This window comes from Lissotriton vulgaris, chromosome 12 (genome assembly GCF_964263255.1).
Source record: "Lissotriton vulgaris chromosome 12, aLisVul1.2, whole genome shotgun sequence".
Classification (NCBI taxonomy): domain Eukaryota; kingdom Metazoa; phylum Chordata; class Amphibia; order Caudata; family Salamandridae; genus Lissotriton; species Lissotriton vulgaris.
In genome coordinates this window covers 577839519-577860066 of record NC_141700.1, presented here as the reverse complement: position 1 = coordinate 577860066, position 20548 = coordinate 577839519, and the positions used below count along the sequence as shown (strand labels likewise).

Here is a 20548-nt window from a genome sequence, read left to right as displayed (position 1 = left end):
ACCTTGGTTGGTGACCCGTCTCTGACTATTGTACCATGCTGACCATTTTGTATCTAGAATATATAAACTGCTCCTCCCCCTGCCTAAGAAACCACATAAGTTAACGGAAAGTAAGTGGGAATCAGAGCCTAACTCGACAGGTATAACGATAGATTGGGAGGTAATACACAACACGGCATTAACAAACAAGGTATCCCCGATTCTATGTCAAACGAAATATATGTTGCTGAACAGAGTGTTCTGGACCCCTCAGAAATTGTTTAAATGTAAACTGAGGGATACGCCTAACTGTTTGAACTGCCAGGAAGCACCTGGTGACTTGGCACACATGCTTTTTGATTGTCCCCTATTACGACCATTTTGGAGAAAAATATTTGCATATATTCAACAAGTATTTGGAATCACACCTATCCAGGAATTTGTATATGTCATTTTGGGTCCTTTAGAAGCCTAATTACCGGACATTCATGACAGACAATTGCTTGATATCATGTTGACATTGGCGTGCAAGGTCATCCTTTATAAATGGAAACATTTTACTGAAGTCAACTTTAAAATGTGGCTGGAATGGCTTTCCTTCTTAAGAGGGGCGGACAATCCGGCGCTACAGTCAGCCACTTGGAATCCTTCGAACAACAAACTCTGGTCCTCCCTAGATGCGTCATCCTCCCATTTTGAGCCCCCATGATGCACATCTCAACGGTCAGCTCGTTTACATAGAATTTCTATAGAATTTAATGTGTTTTACTGTGTATGCTTTACTGTATACTTCCTGTCGCATGCACCGCGAACCAGGTCTCGGTGAACCGATTGCTATTGATTTATGGATACATCTGTCCTCTCTCTTTCTCTTTGTTCCTCTTTCTCTCTCCCCCTTTTCTTCTTTCTTCTTTCTCTAACTTTGACTTGATTATTGTAAGTGTCATTGTGCCAACATTTTATCCATCTGTACCTTGGAAGATTTATTGTACTGTCTTTATTTTCAATTTTGTTTTCAATAAAAAAGATTTGAATTAAAAAAAATAATTGGATGAAGGCCCCTAAAAGATCCATCCAATCTTGGGAAAATCTTACCTACATGAATATGGGCACTGGACAGTGTTAATCACCTATGTCTGCAAAGATGTTTTGTGCCTAGTTATTAAACTGTGGCTGTATCATTTTAAGTAATTGTCACATGATCAAACATGTAATATGGAAGCAGCGGTAAAGCAGACCCATAAAAAGATAAAGTGGTGGTAGTATGAAGGACAAGGGCTGCATGCCCTAAAAATGTACTTCAAAGTCATCATCAAGGTTACATGCAGAAGCCGAGTCAGCATCCATCTGCCCAGGGTTTAAGAAGAGTATAGTATACTCCGGTTTGAAAGCCATGATTATCTGCTCTTCAATGCGCAGATCAGCTGTAGCCAGGTACGTCTAAACAGGCAAAGTTGCCATTCAAAATATTGGATATTGTACTGCGTGTAGAGGCTCAGGGAACACCACAAAGGACAGAAGATACTGATGGATATAGAAGAAATTCATAAACTACACCTGGCGCGGATGGGCAGTATACTGTATGATCAAGTGGGTTTATTAATGAAGGTATATGGCACAGATTGATGCCAGTACTTGCTGCAAGTATCACAAGTTAATGCAGGTACCTACAACACGGTGAGATGTAGGTGATTAATGAGGCTAAGAGTATTTAATGCAAAAAGGTCCTCGAGACAGGGTCTAGCCTCTCTTGATTAATCACCTGGAAGGGCGTACCTCTACTTACTCATTTATACCTTGTTCGCTGCATGTAACATGTACACAGCGACTAATTGAACTAATTGATGAACCATACTTTAAAACAAAGCTCAGGAAGAGCAACTGAACATCTGCAAGTGTGGTATACAGGCAATTTAGGCTGCAACTGGAAAACAGACTGACAATGAGCTAACGTTTACATGCACTAGCAAACTTACTTAATTTAAAAATGCATTTCTTCACCAGGGGTACACTTTAACTGGAGAGTGGTAAGATCGCAGCAGGGTGTCAAAAGGAGACATGAATTGTTCCAGATGTAAGACAAGGAAGCCAGCAGTTCAGGAACCATTCATCAGATTTGTAAACGGAGGCAAACAAATATATTCTAATAGCAAGACCAGTTTTGACCTATGAATAAAAACTGACTAACCCCCAATTTAAGATCGCTCATTGCCAACAATATGTGCTGTAAGCCTACAAAATATTCGGGCACATACAAATTCAAACAGATGGGATAGAAGTATACTAAAAAGAATAGCTTGGATGTGCATAACTATCGGCCATTGCAGCATCATACAAAGCCCTTCGCATTAGTGTTGCCTACTTAGAGGAGCACATTGGTCAGCCACCCGTCATGCTATGAAACCTTTCCGGAGTGAATCACACAAAAGGTGATGGGAGGATATTTGCAATTTGTCTAAGCAGTGGCAATCACTCCGGTAGAAAATAATCATTTTCATTTCTAACACACATCCTACTCAAAGGAAACTTTCACTTTTATGGTAGCCTATTGGATGTCATGATATGTTAAAGCTTCATCACAATGTGACTTGGAATCATATTAAAACAGTTTGGTTCCAAGTAGTGTTAGAGACAGGAAAAGTAACTAGAAACAGGAATGTGATTTTTCAAAAAGATAAAGTACTACTCAGTGGCATAAGAACCATAGACAGAGACATTTTAGGGCATGGGCAAAGTGGGCTCTGGCCCAGGGCCCCAGCCTTTTAGGGGCCCCTTTACGGGGCTATCTCTGTGCAGCACAGAGTCTTGCCCTAATGATTATATATATATATATATATATATATATATATCACACTTCAAGCTGCGCAGACGAGCGTTTCTCCTTTTAACGCCACCGCCCGCCATAGACTAGACACGGACCCAAATATAGTGCTTGGTTAGTTTATTGTCCCAAAAACCGTCAGACGCGTTTCACCGCTTGCGCGGCTTGTTCACTCGACAATAATTATTTTCATGGAAGGCATTTTAAAGTGACAGTGCTCATTTGTGGAACACCACGTGATGTGGCGATTGACATAGACAAAATACTGTCGTTTTCCAATATTGTTGTTAAATACAGAAACTCATATTAGCATCGTTCTGTATTATCTATATATGTAGAATACAAATACATGCATCAACTGACTTTAAAATAAAATCATTGTTTGTTTGGATACACGAAAAATACCTTCAATTAATGGCATTTTACAATTTTCTCAATATCGGTAAAATACCAGAGTAACATGTGTTTGGAAAACAATTCTCTTTTTTGTCATATCATATTTAAAGTGCTTAACGTGAATAATGTGATTAAAATGTATTTGAAATTATTTCAACTCTTCCTAACGCACATTTTCAACTTATAAGTGATTAATGCGTACTTTTCTTGTTAGTTTTTGTTAACGTGCACACAATATATCATCATTAGATGGCGACTTGTTCCCAAATCTATATAGTCATTGCAGTTGTATTTACCCCATCTGGTTCATAGTCTTTCAATGGATCTCCCCATTTGTTAAATATTTCATTTAAATCTACTGCCCATAGTCCCATATAATCTAATATCATTTTTGTTGCTCCATATGGACAAACCACCCTAGAACACATTCATAAAATTGCTCAATTCATATATGTACACATATTTACACCAAAATGACATCATGTCACAGGATATCAATAAAGTATAACCATATATACATATACAAATATAAATATATATTTGTTCGCCTATTTCATAGACCATTCATAAATACATAACAACCAAAATTATGTTTTAAAAAAAAAAGTTTTTTTCTCTCTAAAAAGTTCTTTCCTTTTTTAAAACCAGGGTGTAATGTATTATGGCAATTTCTTCTCCTCTAGATTTTTATGTTACATGAGGGATTCTGTGTTTGATATATTAGACTGTAGGGACATGAATGGATTGTTGTTTTATTAATCAAGGCATGTGTGTAGGTCTTCTGTGGTATTAAGCCCATGAGGATGTTTGGAATCAAACAATAAAATATATCGTGTTTCCAATTTCCGAAGTTTGATCTCTCTATCGCCTCCTCCACGTCTACTGGGCAAAATTGCATCAACTAAATAGTATTTCAGCCCTTTATTGTTGGCTCCGTGATTGTCTTTAAAATGTCGGGCCACCGGATACGTACTATCCATATTTGTGATGGCCCTCATATGTTGGAGGATTCGTACATGTCGTGCTTCCCACATAAACTAAATTGCATGGGCAGCTTAAAATGTATACCACATACTCGGTTTTACATGTTAAGATCTTCGTTATTTTTTGTGGTTCTTTAGTGAATGGGATAGAGAATACTTTTGTGTTAACACCATGGGTGCATGCCTTACAACGTATGCATTTTTTAAATCCAGCCAAGTCTTTGTACCAGGCCGAATTTTTCAAAATTTCTGGATCTGAGGTTACTAGGCAGTCCCTCATGGATGGTGCCTTACTGTAAGTGATGGACGCCCTCTGCGGTAGCAGGGGTCCTAACACTGGATCATTCAATAAGATAGGCCAGCTTGTTTGGATAATATTTTGGATTTCTTTGTGTTGATTACTATAGGCCATTATAAGGCGGAACTCGTTGACCTCAACTTTTCCTGACTCTACTTCTAATGCACTTTTGGTTAGTAAATCAATCCTATCCAATTTTTCTGTTTTGAAAATGGCCTGATCAATAACAGATTGCTTGTACCCTCTTTCTAAAAATCTTGCCTTGATTTGTCTCTGCGCTGTTTGGAGCTCTAATGGTGTGCTGCACACTCTTTTGATTCTTAACATTTCACCAAATGGTATGCTATTGATAAGGTGGCGTGGATGAGCACTTATATATATATATAATGTGTGACTGTCTATTACAAACATTTTGCAGAGAAATGGGTTTATGTTTCATCCATAAAAAGTTTCTATTAGATCAAAGCAGGACCTCACATAAGAGAAATGGGAGGGAGTCACCGAGATTATTTTCATTAATATTAGTGAGCTGCTGCATAAAATATTGAAAACACAAGTCACTTTCACTGGATATTAGATGTAAACACATTTGCAATGTGGACGAGTGTGTCTGTGCACTGTCATTGACCTGGCCAAAGAGGGCATAAAAGAGCTGAAATTAGATCACAAATTCAAAACTTTTCTACACAAGTGCCCCTGAAATCTGTGTGGCACAGGGCCCCCAAAATTCTTAAGATGTCCCCGACCGTAGAGTCTATGAGATATCTAACCTGAACTGGTCCTTTGTAATAGTATTAACAGGGCACTGATACAACCTGTGTTTATAAAACAGTATTTTGTTAAATATTCTGAATGCTAAAACTCAGTGAATGTTTAATTAAAAAAAACGACCTGGTGTGATAATTTTAAACCAGAATTCGTCTATGAAGTGAGATACAAATCTTTAAAACTGGAAAAGTACAAATATAATTCCCAAAAAGTAACTTTGTTTGTGTGCGCATCAATTGGCTATTAAAACGTTTTACAAAACCAGCTCTTGCCTTTTTTGCACCAATTTTAGATCGCAATGCAAACTCAAGCTTTTCAATGAGGTTCAGAGATGAAGTGTAGAATTTGTGAACTACAATGCTGCAACCCCACCAATGCTCCTCAGCATATCCCCAATGCTCTCTATGCCATAGACAGTCTAAAATTAAGCAATTCGACATCTGCCATGAGGCTCGCACAGATAACTAGACCAATCGCTCATATTCCTGTGCATCTTACGAAAGGCAAAGAGAATATCTAAAAAATTAATGGGAACTTATTAATCTGGAAAACACCGAGAGAAAATGAAAATGTACCTGTTCGCCAAAGCAGCTGCTTGATGTAAATGTAATAGACAAATTTGACTAGAAAGGAGGTCTTCACAATTGAAATGGCTATCAGAACATGCAACCAATTCTCAAATACTGAATTGTATTCATGTTGTTACAAGAAAAAATAAAATCAGCCTTTTAAACACGTTTTTCCAACTGATGTTTTGGTTTACAAAATTCTGAAAATTGCTCAAATCTGCAGCACAACGAAACCGACTTTTTTCAGTGTCTGTCTTAACATTTGTGCTAAGAATAGATGGGTTGCAGGTAGATATGTACTCCACCAGATACCCAATTCTGCGTTGAAAGCAGTGTTCTCATAGTGTTTAACCTCATCATCAGCAGGGTTTTTAGGAATCACCTGGCGTTAGCAGCGCGCATGCGTTGCTCTCGCCATGCAAGGGCTTCTTGGGATCAATACGGTTCCAGAAGTCGTGTCTCTGTTACGCCTGCAATTTTCATTCCTGCGCATCGTTTATCTTCATGGATTATGCAAAACACAGTATAATGATTGCATCTGAGGCATTTTAATACCTCCTGGTTGCCACCCGGTCCGCTTTTGGCCCCGCCCACCGGGATTGGATCTTTAACTTGCGGCGGGAGACGGTGTCTCTTAATTCGCTGCTAAGCACTTTTTTTCGTATCACTGCGTTTGCCTTCAACAATGGTTGACGCACCTTTCATTTCTCTGGTGTGGCTTGAGCTTCACAATCAAGACCACCGTGCCTCCCTCTCCCTCATCCGCAGCACCCAAACACAAGCCTGGCAGGCCCTTCAAAGGCTCCGGAGCAGGCACCAGCCCATGGAGGCCCGACGCCATGAGCTGGAACAGCTGTTCTGAGGCACCGGGTAGACGCAGGCCGAGGAATGCGCCCCAAACAAAGGGAGGAAAGAGGGTGAAAACAACACACACACAGCCCCCTCCCAGGCCGAGCTGCTGTGCACCCCTGTCCAGAGGCGCCTCGACTCCCTTCATTGGAAACTCAAACTAGCCCCCCAAAACAGGCCAATACAAAATACAGCCCGCAAACTCAAAGCGAATATCGCACACTCCACCGGGCCGCAATGCCCCGCTAAAGCCTGACCCGGGACTAATTATCATGGGGCTGTTTAGCCTGGTTTGTAGGGGTGGGGGCGTCTCCCCCCTTTTTTTAATTAAAAAAAAGTTACTTTCTCAGCGGATCACGGTCTGATGAGATTTTAGGAAATTGTTACCCTAGTTATAAACCTTTAGGAATTCAAAACACAATTTGATTGGTCGTTCATCGGTTGCCAGAAATTACACAGCCCCTTAAATAAATGAAGAATCTCCTTGACACTTTAATGCTCAGTAAACTAAATTTTAATTTGTGTCCGTTCATAAAGGGCCTTGTTCTTCCGATTTCACCATGGTTTCTGGATATCCTCAAAAATATGAATTTAACTCCCAAAATTAAAGCAAGTTTTTATATTTATAATGTTATGAATATCGGCTGTAATTCTGTCTGCTTTTATGATGGTAAAAAACACCAGTTTTCAAAGTAGCGCTTTACAGCGCAGTTATGTTGTTTCAGTGCACTATAAATAAGGGATGTTGCTGTTACACAATGTAACTATGCCAGAGGGATGGACGCTTGCTGAGATTCAAACCTGTGATCCGGGGACAGCACCGCATGCGTCAGCGGCAATCATTTAACTTGCTGCATGTTTACCGCACACTTACTGTTTGCATCACTTGGTACCCTGGTATAAGGGCGACTTTACTTTCTTTATTTTGGGTCCAGTTGCTGTTATAAAGCTTTTCAGATTCTTTTATTGGGGGCTAAGGCAGCACTATCCTCCAAGACGGTGCCTCGGAGCGCTTTGAAGGACGGGTCAGGGGAGTAGAAATGACAGTTGGGTTCCAGTGTTAAAAGTGAGGGCGGCAGCGATTGTCAACCTGCAGCAATGCATTTGTGTGCCAACAAACGTAAACCCCTGAAGGAGAAACGTCAAAGTCCAGGTGAAGAGGGCATTCGGGTCTCAGACACCCGCCTGGAGGGATGCAGGAGACACCTGGCCTGGGTGCCAACTGTGGGTGATCTCCCAAAAGCTGAGGTGAAAAGAGGAGTTTGTACGGATTTTCTAATGTTTCAGGAGGTCATTTTCAAGTTTTAGGGGGAAAAACAGCATGTTTTGGATGTGGATGGCCCGACCCCCTGCTGTAGGGTCAGTTGACAGGATGCCCTTCTGTGGGTCTGAGACCCCTGGTAAGAGTGTATGTGAGGAATAGTATTGGAAAGTAGCTTGCTGCGCGGCTTTCTAGTGCCTAGTGAACCAAGAAGCTTTCAGGGAGCTATTTCCTTTCCTGGAAATGTACTGTCCAGTTCACCTCAGCTGAACAATAAATGAATTACTTGTTACTAAAGACTACAAGAGTGACATTCAGGTCTTCGGGTCACATCGGACACATACAGACCCAAATGTTTCCAACCAATGGAGACCTTTACAACTTTTGGAAGCTAAGGATTCGCCCCCAGTCTCCACTGACCGACAGATTGTACCCACTTGCGCTGCAGAATGGTACAGTTCTGAAAAACATGAATCCATAAAAACACAACAAGCTGCCCTTATAGTGACCCACAGAGGTAGTGTAGTACCCGCTCGTGGTGCAGAATGGTATAGTCCTGAGAAACATGAATCAATAAAACACAACAACTGGCTCTTATTGGCTCTTAATGACCGACAGACACTAAAATGGAGGCACATTTGTACTTATGAAGGAATGTAGGCCAGAAAGTCGCCCTCCTAACCCAGACCAACTTATAAAACCCATAACGTCACTTCCTGGGACTGATCAGCCAACAGGCATGAATGGAAGAGCACCTCCTGCCCTCCTACTGGGTGGATACTATGCATGAGTAAATGACACAGAGGTATGCAATTCCACATTTACATTTTTTTCTACAGAGAAACGAGCCAATCCTATTCCTTCAGATACCCATTAAATGTAATGGGGGCCCGATCTTACCCCCTCCCTTAGGCTGGGAAATGCATTTACTCCTGCGGTTTAACAGGAGTGGTTTTATATGTGTTTTCTGGGAAAATACCGGCTAAATGTTTGCCATTATCCATAAAGTTATCATTTATGGGTTAGTCCCTACATGTTGTAAGGCCTACCACCAGAACATCTCATTTCCTGCCCCTATCTAGCCTTACATATGAAATGGTTGAAAATTAGTTTTCTTGCATTTTTTCATTCATTGTAAGTGCAATTTAAAATCATAACAGGGAAACAGGATTTGGAGTTTACTACGGCAAATGTTTTTTTAAGTACTTAAGTTCCTCTTAAATTCACAAAAAGTTTAGGACTTAGGCAATACATTTTTATCAGACCCCTGCTTTTAAGCATGACCCAGCTTGCCTTCCTCTGGAGCAGTCACAGTTCAACTAATTTGAACTTGATTCTGTACCCCACTCCTTCGACATTTGAGAGATGGAAATACTTCTGTTGTAAAAGTATAATAGGGGTGCCTTGTCGCTCTTAACAAAGAGACAAGCCAGGGGGAGTATTATGACAAGAAGAAATTGTACCTGCCAAAGCATAGGTCGACAGTAGGACATACAAATTCATCCTCATTTCATGTGGTAAATACATAATTCCCGAGGTTTCCTCTGAGTGACCCAGGCCAGACCTACGACTTCAGCTTTGTTCGGCTGCTGCCAGAACCCCATGTGGGTGCCTCTGGATGCTAGAAGGCAGCCCTGGCAGCCATTACAGACACAGAGCAGCAGACTGCGAACTGGTAACACCAAGATTTCATCCACCAGGTAAACATTTAATGGTGGGTAGCAGCATCAATTGCTATTTTACGCGAATTTCTCAGGTCCCAAAGGAAAGCTAGTTTGAAGAAATTACATATATTGCCTTCCATTTTCAGACAGCTAAGGGTGAAGAATTCCTGCCAGAAAATGCATTTACATGGGGACACCCTTCGGCCTCATTTTCAGGGACTTGCACACACAGTACAGAGATCTGAATGCAAGGTGCGGAAAGGGCATTATAAGGAAATAATGTATCCCTTCCCCCAGAGATCACGAGATGACAAAGCAAGCTGCTCCTATTTACAGGACAAGCTGTTCACCCCGCCTGTCTCTAAAACAATGACTGACTGATATGAACTGAAATTTTACCTCATAGACATTTTAAACTGGTTAATAAATGACAAGAAATAAACTATCTCAGGCATAAATCAGAAATGGTTAAGACTACATCCACTTTTGGGCAGGAGGTGCTCTTCCATTCATGCATCAGTTAAAAGAGAGTGACAAAAAAGTTATTAATGTCAAATATTGCAGTCCGCTTCAGCTTTTCATTAGGTGCACAGATGTCTATTAAAAGAAAGCCAGACTATAACAGAGTCTGTAATAAACATACATTTTCATCATCAAATACTTTAATCGGGATTTTCGCCCATAAAAGTACACAAACTATACAGTGCACACATAAAGTTAAGAGCAGAGAAAGATAAAAACACACCGTGCTATAGCATACCATTAAAATACCTAATGATCAATACAATAAAAGATTGCCCATGGGCTACAATTAATCACGTTTTATGTGTATCCCCTTAAAATTGGCGAATGAATATATTTAAAATGGATATCAAAATATACATCAATTCGAATTCGCAAGTTGTAAACATCATATCTTGAGCACCACAAAATCGGGGAACTGGGATTGAGAGTGGCAAGGTAAATAGATCAGCCTTGTTATTCACTCCAGTGCCTTACTTCTGATGGACAAGCTACAGTGAAGAAACATGGATACCGTACAGACAACTGCCTAAATAGATTCTGTGCAGAGGAGCAGTATGGCAACCTCAAGTTTACGGCAGAAGGCTGTCGTAAAGAACAATCTCCCTTTCCTGTCCAAGAGACCAACCATCTGAGATAGACCGTGCCACCCCAGGTCATTCCCAGACTAGAAACCATGAAACGCAAGAAAAGTCTCAAATCGAGCCTTTCCCTGCCCACACACTGGGGATATTTAGCAATACTCTCCCCGATATCTGAAATGTTCCAACTTTCCTGCAATGGAGAATAAAATGGAAGACCCATCTCTGCAAGGAGCGCGTCCCATATTCAAACACAACAGTACTTACCTGCTAATTGCCTTACTGTAAATGACCTCAATCTTTTGAGAGAAATGCGTGACTTGTTACATTTTAATCTAATAGGCATGGACTCCTAAATCGGGAGTCATATATTTTGTTTTATGTAAGCTTCATTATTGACTAACACAGTTTGTGTCTACTCTCAGTGGAAAATGAATTTAATGAAGCAATAACGCTCAACATTCTGTGATTCTAGGCAAATCACTTAATCTCCCTGTGCCTAGCAAAAATGAATGTGTCCTTGTGTAACGAAACTGGTACTCGTGTAAAGCGCTCTGATACCCGATATCTTCAGGTCTAGCTAGCGCTATATAAAACTCTTTTTAAAAAATCCATGTTTTTTTTGGGAGTAAATATATCCTAGACAGAAATTAACAAAGTGTACTAGTGATTTTTCTGAATGCTGGCAAACAGGGCATACAGTACTTATTTGGTTTGATTGGTTCCATTCTGGTAATAGGGAAAAGTGCCATAGTGGAATTTAAGAATAATTATCTTTGCAACTAAAGAATTAATAACAATAAAAAAAAGCTCCCATTGAAAGTTAGGTTTAAAAGCTAAAAAGAGGGAAGTGTGTGACCCCTCAGTTCCATTCTGGAACTCACTATAATGAACATGGGTCCCATATACAGGCTTACGTATGGTTCTTGATAAATGAGTCATGGAGGCACAGGAAGACCATTTTGAATTGTGTCTAAAAGTACTGCTGTGGCGTAACCATTTGTCTTGGAATGGGCAAAATTGAATGCAGTGCCATGCTAAGACTTGAGGGTAATAAACAAGGGAAAATCATGTAGGTCGGGGAAGATTTTTACAGGACAATGGTTCATCTGCTGCCAAAATGCAAAGAGCAGATAGGAAGTGTCCATTGATCAGTGGGGAAAAAGATTGAACACTGGCATGCGGAAGAATAAGAAGAACCAGGAGGAGAATATGACCAGAATGAGAACAAGCGTGTGTATCCATGCATTAGCACCCATAAAGGAAATCGAAAGAGGGGCTATCAAGAAAATATCTATGCAAACAGGATTGGGAGGGAAGCAAGAACTCAAGTTGGATGGTCTACTAGCCAAAGAGAAATAAGGACTGTCAAAGCCACTAAGTCTGGCATTAGCTGCCAGGCATTTGGCTTTGTTAATTCTGGTTTAGCAAATTATATCATTTGGGAAGTTGCAGGACCCCCCCTCAAGCATAACAAATAAATGAAAAATACACCACACACAAGAAGCAAAATAAAATGTTTGTCTCGAAAGGCACATGTTGTCATAGTAGTCCCTCGCACTGAAGGAACTACTTTGTGTGCTGATGTGCTCCTTGTAGAAGGCTAAAGGCTGTCACACAGTGAAGTTAGCCAACAGTTGAAGTGGGCTTGCCCACTGTCTCATGCTTTATCGGCAGAAGAAAAATATGAAAGATGATACAACTACAGACCGATTGATAAAGAGGGCTGGCTGACAGCCCCTATAAGTATATTTCACATATCATTTTACTAAAATTAAATGGTATTGGCTAACTCTAGGCCTAAACAAAAGCCATGGCAAAACCAACAGCTCTGCCATTGGTTGCCCGATTTTTGGCTTTGTCAGTGCTTTTTTTATTTTGCCATATTTTTTGTCACAACAAGCACATATTCCTGTAGTAGTCCCCAGAAAAAAAGAAGAAAAACCTACTTTGTACGCTGATGAAAGAACAGAATGCCAACACGCACTGTGAAGCAAGCCAGTGTCTGAAGAGGGTTGCCCACTGTCCCAATGTGGAGTGAGCTGAAGAAAGATGTGTGAACGGCACAGCATAAGACCAATGGATAAAAATGGCTGGCTGAAAGCCCACTAACATGCACATATGTATATAAGTTTAGAAAAATCAAAAGGACTTATTGAACAACAACAAAGATGAAACAATGAAGTTGCAGAACTATAAAGGACCCAAAAGGGCATCAAATGGCTGAGCACGATAAGTACAGAAAATGTGTGTGGTAGAGACTTTGAGTGTGCTAGTTCCAAGGGGGCATGCACACATCATCAGTTGGGCTTTGGCGGTGGTGCGTATACAATTTCAATTTGAAAGATAATCCATATGGGCGACAGAGGGACGTACGAAAATGGCAGCTTCACAGTGGGGTATGCCATTAACGCTTAAGGACAGGCATGCTTTCATGCAGAGTATCTCATGGCTGGAGGCTCAAAGTGAATAGTCAAGAATGAGTGAAAACCTGTACATTTGGTTTATGAGGTGATGTGCATATTGAAAGGGAGTCATCTTTGGAGGGAAAAGTTGAGTGAATACTCTTGAGGGGCGACATCAGTAATTCTAGCCTAAAAGATGGCGACCACATCTATATGGAGTAGAGGTATGGATATCAAACAAGCATGCTTTCAAAATGTGCAATAAAATTGTTGCGTACAAATGAGAGTTTGAAATGGTGTGCATGCATCTCACAGTGTGCTATTTGTACAAGTCTATGACCTGCCTCTGGCACAGTACATGTCTTCAGCATCACTGAATGAGCTGCATAAACCTATGACCACTCAAGCAGCTTCAACTGGATCTGGAAATGCACCTGGCCCGATTACTCATCTCTGGCAGCTGTAATGGTGTCTGGCAAAACATAATCTATGACCTAACCCCATGAGCAAGGACAGTCTATGAACCATCTCTGCCAGCTGTGTCCCTATAAAAAGGATATGTTCCCATAATATGACTGTATAATTCTGTAACTTTATAAAGCGACCCCTTAAGCTCAAAGATTCTTTGATATATCAAAGGCAGTCAAAGAAATACCCATATAGGTCTGAATGTCTCCGACGAGTGTCTGCCAGTGTACAAGTCTATGACCTGGTGTTAAGCAGTTGTACAGTTTGCGGACTGTGTATGAATTGTTGAAGTCATCTCCAGAACTATCTGAGAACTGACTCCAGCCTAGCTGTTGACCGGGTCTGATAATGAACTGGTCTATGACCTGATTCTATGAGATGAAAACCCCTCTCCGAGAGTTGCATTTTAGTGTGATCATGCAGCGAGCACTGTTCTGTTAACGGATTCACAATGCATGACCTTATCTAGATGATAGCACACAAACTATTAATAGAGAAACACAGTTGACAGGTATCAATGAGTTGGCCTACCATCAACATTAACTCAAAATGCCCACTTTTTCTACTTACACAATCAGCTCAATCCACAGTATTCCAATCCCATCCTCATATGGGATCTTGGTTTTAGCTCTGCTGGACTCTGGCCTGCAACACCACCACATTCCCTCTTAGGACAATCACTTCCGGTTTTAACAAAGAACTTCCCTCTAAGTTCTGAACTCTTTATTCCACCATCTAGCTCTCATTTTTCCAGTCCCTGCATAGTGAGTGGTTTATGATCATATGTGCAAAGACATTTTAAGGCATGGGCAGGTGGGATCTGGCCCAGGGGCTTTCAGGGGACCACTGATAGAGCCAGCTCTGTTCTGCCCTGTTTTGCACTGCTGACCTTGAATAGTCGTTAAATAGATTGTTTTAAATACCGTTTTCCTTTACTTAATTTTAATGTGGGTGAGGTGTGAGTCTATTCCAGACATTTTGCAGAAAGATGTTGAGTTTATTATTTATGCAACAACCATAAAAAAGCTTCTTTTAGATCAAAACATGACCTCTCATATGAGAAATGGGGGGTGCTGCAGTAATATTAATGAGCTGCTGCTGTGTTACAATATTGTCACTATCCCTGAATGTTAGATGCAAACACATTTAGATATTGGACGAGTGTGCCTGTGCACTATCATTGACATCGCCTAAGAGGGCATGAAAGAGCTGAAATTAGAATATAAATTCACAGCTGTTCCGAACAGGGCCCCTAAAATATTTAACATGTCCCTGCGTATGTGTGTTGTGGGCAATGTTACTAAACCACCTTTGCCAGGCTCATCGATTTAATTCTTACAGTTTGGGTAGTCCTTTTTGATACATTTATCCCTCTTCCCCATTTGGGAATCTGCTTCGAATTTAAAGAGTTTATTAAATTAGAAAATGTCTGACCAGAAGGTTGGTACTGAGAGATCAATTGTTGCTCTGTTAGACTGTATCCACCTACCCATAGTGATGTCACAGTCTAAATGGTCAATAAATATTAATGCAAGTAAAAAGAAAACTGCTCTCTTATCAAGACGCTGAGTGATAGAAAAGAATTCCATGAGATTTAAAAAAATGGTCAAACACAAAGAAGACGATATCCTTGAGGGGAATTTTTTTTTTTTCCTTTCTAAAAGTACAACCATTCGAGGCAGTGCCTACACCCCCGCCTATGGCCTTCACTGCATACTCCATACCTATGACATTTGTGTCAGAGGTCATGAATCCTCATGGCGGTTCACATGTCCATTGCTTCAATCTGTTTGTGCACTGATATTTCTGTTTACAACCTAAAATAGAATTATCATCTTGCAATAGTAATACTATGTGCAACGTAACCGTGTATTGTGCATATCTGGCAGAATACAACAATCCCTTCCCAGATTAAAAAATATTTTCAAAAATATTGGTCATAGAGTGTGATTCATCCCTCAGGTACACTTTACACAACATGCCTTGACTGTTGCAGACATGTCATGACTGGTCTGAATTATGTATTTGGCTGTGGTGGGTGTCAAAAGGGTCTGGAAATGATTCTTTTTGTAAAATATGGTTGATCTGCGACAGGTATGATGTCCGCTTGTACACATATTTATTATGAACCCAACTGTCTGGTGAGTCTGGTAGAATGTGACAAGCCAGTGGCAATAGAACACGTCTTACATCAAGTCTGAAGTGTGTCCACCCAAGTAGCAAGCAAGTATAGCAACGAGGACCAGTGACGGCTGGACCTCATGTATAAAAAGAACATGTTGAGTAGTGTACGACTTGTAAATGGCAAAGTACAATACATTTTTCTATAAATATGTATGGGTACAACATATTGTGGCCGGGCGTAATGTTTGTACATTAGCTAACTGCCTATGATAGTGTTCAAGCAGAATGTGCCTAGCTGTGTATGAGATTTCTGACAACATAGGTCAAATCTTGTTTGGCAAGGTATATGTTCTTATGTTAGTAACATGTTACTGACTGGGAAATACATTTGATATATATGACTTCAAATGATGTCCTGATGCCTATAGGTCTAGACAGTTAACTATCTCTCTGATAGTATGCAGTGCGTTTCAAACTGGGTCACAAGCATGTAAGCCCATGTAGAGGAAGACTATGTAGACAGGCTTCCTCTATAGCTTGTCTCTGTGAGAGTGGGCCTTGCTTAGGATGTCTGTTTGACATAGTGAAAGGAGTGTCACACAAGGTGTTATTAATCCCTGGCACAGACATCAATATAAGATACATTTCATGTGAGGTAGGACACACCTGTGTTGTGTAACACACACTTGTCTATAACAATTCTAGCAGTGTAGGACAGATCCATAAAGTTTGTGTGACAAGATGTGACGGGACCTGGGTACAGCAAATTCTTGGCATAGTGTGTCTTTTTATGAAATGTCTTTATGACAAATCCCTAACAAGGTCTGAAGCAGCACTGGCAGTCTGAGATAGTATGATATGTACTTGGCAAAGTCTAACAATTCCAGCAGTATCTGGAAGAATGAACTGTATATAGATGTTGTTGGGTCTGACATTTCTCTTACAGTGTGTGTCATACCTGTGTCCATGAAGTTTCCAAAGCAGGATGTGATAATAATAATAATAATAATAATAATAATAATAATAATGACAACATTTATTAAGCACGCGGTTACCCCCAACGGGGGTGTCCCGACGCGGAGGACAGCAGCGGCTCAGAACCTAGAAATTAGTAGCTGGAGAACAGCCATGTCTTTAGTTTACATCTGAACTGAGATTCTGACTCAATCAGTCGAAGACTTAGCGGGAGGGAATTCCATAATTTTGCCGTAACCACCGCGAAAGCTCTGCCTCCTTTCCTGGAGCGATGGAAGCGGGGAGGAAGCAGGAGACGGAGATGGTGATACCTGGCTAAAAGCCATCTTTAGAAATGTTGTTGTATCTATAGCATCTCCCTGGGAGGGTGAGGGTCAGGTACCTATGATGGAATGATTAAGTAGTGTGCCATCAGCAAGAACCCATAATACATAGTTGACAAAATAGTTTGCAATGACAGACCCCTAGTAACGTGCAATAAGTCTCTGGTAAAGTGTGATGTGAATCTTGCCCTTGTGAGACATCTCTGGCATGGTGTATTCAAGTCTATGGTCTGTCATTTTCAAGTCGTGTGACATCCTTTCTAAAGGTGTGAGGTGGTACCTGCAGGGTATGTCAATATGCCTGCGAAGACTCATTATTTACTGCCGCAGTCACGTACCTTCGTGTGACGTCTCTACGGCAGTTGCAGGGGGCCGTTGAGCACACTAGATGTGTCCTCGCGTGCAGGCTTCGGATTTTGGCGCCATTGCCCAAAAGCTGGAGCTGATTGGTCGCGAGGCAGCACCGGCTGCTCGTTCGCCGCCTCGGACCTTGAGAGGAGGGGAGTTAGGGGAAAACCAAACACAACAAACAGCGCAGCGGCGACGGGCGCGGAGACTGCCCTTACCTTTCACCGAGCGCGGCTTGGCCTGCTTCCGTCTGGACATGTCCAGGGCTCTCCTCGCCGCCCTCTTCGTCTGCTCAAACTTTCTCCGTGAACCGGCGGCCGTTGCTTCCCTGCTATGGATGAAGTGAGCTGCTTCTTTCCGCCAGAGGGGAAGGGGGCGACGTGTCGTCTGCCCCCAAACACTAATACGGCTGGTGGCGCCTCGGGATCCACTGTGGACCCCCGCTGACAACGTGTAAAAAAAATAAACGGGAGCGGGGAGGGGGTGGTGGGGGTGTGCCGGTGTCCGTTCTCGGCTGAGTCCCCAGGCTCGCGGGCACTGTTACACTCACTCTCAGGAAGTGTTCGTTGCAAAGGCAGCGGCGCGGCTCAAGAAACCGCAGCACTCAGGGCGATACCCGCCCGAGGGTGCTCGGGGAGGGCGCTTCCTCCGCCTCTGTGGGTGCTTGGGGAGTGCGCTCGCCCTGTGGGTGTCCAGAAAGAGCTGGTACTCCCCCACCCGTGGGTGGCCGTAAATCGCCCGTGTGTGTGGGGAGGGCTCTCTTAGATGGTCTGCCCCCCTTCTGTAAGTGGCACTGGACCGGGGGTGGAGGCACAGAGCCGAGGGGTGCTCCCTGAGGAGTCTCCGGACTGAGAGGTGCCGACAGAGAGGGGTGCTCTGTGTCGGGGGTTGGGGCTAGCCCCGGTTTGGCTGTAGCTCTGCCGCCCTATGTCGGGCTCCGGGGGTGCTGGCGGCGTTAGCTGCCCTTGCTTCCATGGGGCGGGGGGCTGCTTGTGGGTGCCCGGGTCCAGTCGCAGCCCGCTCTCGTCCTGCTCTTTGTCCTGGCTCTGCGCTGCCCTCCTCCTTCTCCTCCTCCTCCTCCTGCTGCCGCTGCCGGGGCTGCAGTGCTGCAGACACACATAATAAAGCCAGGCTTGGCTGGAAGCAGAGTCCCAGCAGGAGGATGTGAGGAGTGGAGTCCCGGCGGGGGAGCGCTCTCATCCCGTAGGGAGCCCCGCACAGCCTGGGCTTCATCATCAGCCACAGAGAGAGCCAACAGCACCGAGCCATGGACAGCCGAGGAAATACAGCCCCGGCCGAGAAGAGGGAGGCGGCAAAAGGCGGAGCCGGGCTCCGGGCCTGGGACTGGAGTGCGCACTGCTGTAGTACAAGGAGAGAATACACAGCTTTAGAGAAATGCCACAAGCCCGGAGGCGCAAACACAGCGATGACAATCCTTAAATGTACAACTCTGTACTCTTGGTAGCTAAATAAACAGTTGTCCCCAAATGGAGGAGGCTCAATTTATGCATAGACTGCCAGAACACTTAAAAAAAAAATCTTCATATTACTTGACCACAGAGAAAAAAGGGGTATTGTGCTGCTCTTTTGCTAAATAGCAGGTACACCACATTGAATCACGAAGGGACCGTGCAAGACACAAGGTAAATACATTTAGTAAAAGACGGCATGGTGTGTGTGACGCCTAGTATCGCAGGAAACACAATGTGCGCAGCCCCTGGAAATACAACAATCTTAGTGTGAGACTCAATATAGGTAAAGTTGAGTTCTGTTCTGCACCCAGACTAACTTAGAGAGAAATCCCACAAGGCCCATCACACGCTCTGATTCACATGGTACAAAAAAGCCTGCCACTCAAGTGTGAGACACTTTAATACAGGGAGACATAATGTGTTGCACGTGAAAACTCTATATTCCAAAATAAGCAGTAATTATAAAACCTGGAACGAACGCGCGTCGCCCGGCACAAATCGAGAAGAAATGACTAATGACGGGAAACATGAAATACGGCCAGCCGGTTACTACGTTGTACAATACTTTATAGCTGCAAATAAAAAGCAGCACGTGCCTTTTGTGGACAGATATGGAGGCTGCTATTCGCTGAACCACAAATTCTGCGACGGGCAGACATCAAAATTGTGTACGAAGAATAAGAACTTCTTAAAAGTACCATGGATCGCTCTTCAGTAGCATTTCTATATGAGTTGTGTGTAAATAAAGAACACAATTCAAACAGATCCCAAATTAACCCCTTATCTGCTACCCCCACCCCCCTGCTTGACCCTTTCTTGGGTATTTTGGGTAATTTGGGTCTAGGACTTATCAGCTTGTTTTCCCCACATAAGGTATCCCACCAAATTTGAGTCCTTTTCCCCCAGCATATTGGGGATTCGAAAGGAACTCAAGGTTTATGGATGCCCCTGGAGGGGACCAAGAAAATAGGTAAAATAGCTACATTTTGAGTTTATTGGTAAAAATAGGAAAAAAGTGCTAAGGATAAAAGTTTCTGTGACTTTTCCTAAAAATGGCATCAACAAGTAGTCTGCTGTGATAAAGTCACCATAATCTCAGCTTTCAGGAGCATGCAGAGCTAAATAAAAAATACCTATATTTTTATCAAGAGGTAGCCCATTAAAAAAATGTTTATGCCCTCAACCTACTAGCAGCTTCTAATGAAAACCAGTGTGGAAAGCCACTGGAGATCCAGGAAAGTAGACACATTGCCAAATCCAGCAAGGGGTACTACATGTAGATCCCTCCAGGTTCTCCCAAAGAAACAAAGGGGGTCATTACGATTGCGGTGAATCCACCACCCGCAGCCTGCCGGTGGCAGATTCACTGCAATCGTGCAGCCAAATCCCCCCCACCTGATGACAATGGCGGGTGGCATGCATAGTGGACGGAAAGTCCGTCTGCCATGGGTCCGACAGCAGCAATCGTTAGGATTGCCTGTCGGATCGCAGCGCATCAGTAGAATGGTGGCGGTACCTGGGAGGCAGCGCCCACCATATTACAATGCTGCCTCCCCGCCACCCAAAAGGCTGGAGGGGATGTTCTTTTCGGGCCCCACTTGTGCTGTGGGACTTACGTTTTACACAAAGGGGTATCTATGGTACCCCCCTACATTTTCCTGCACACGGCGCATCTAAGGCAAGCCTGTCTGTGCCCATCCACGCCTTGTGGTTCTGTGAAAACGGACCTTGTCACGTAAGGT

At 42.7% G+C, this 20548-nt stretch overlaps 1 protein-coding gene across 1 annotated transcript in view; it reads right to left on the bottom strand.

Moving 5' to 3' along the window:
* Window positions 1-18532, bottom strand: part of ZNF423 (zinc finger protein 423) — a 536708-nt gene extending 518176 nt beyond the window's left edge. The window contains exon 1 of the mRNA XM_086945443.1: window positions 17553-18532. Within this exon, the coding sequence (XP_086801569.1) occupies window positions 17553-17592 (40 nt within the window). The 5' untranslated portion in view covers window positions 17593-18532. The remainder of the gene's footprint in view (window positions 1-17552) is intronic.
* Between the last annotated feature and the right edge of the window lie 2016 nt (window positions 18533-20548).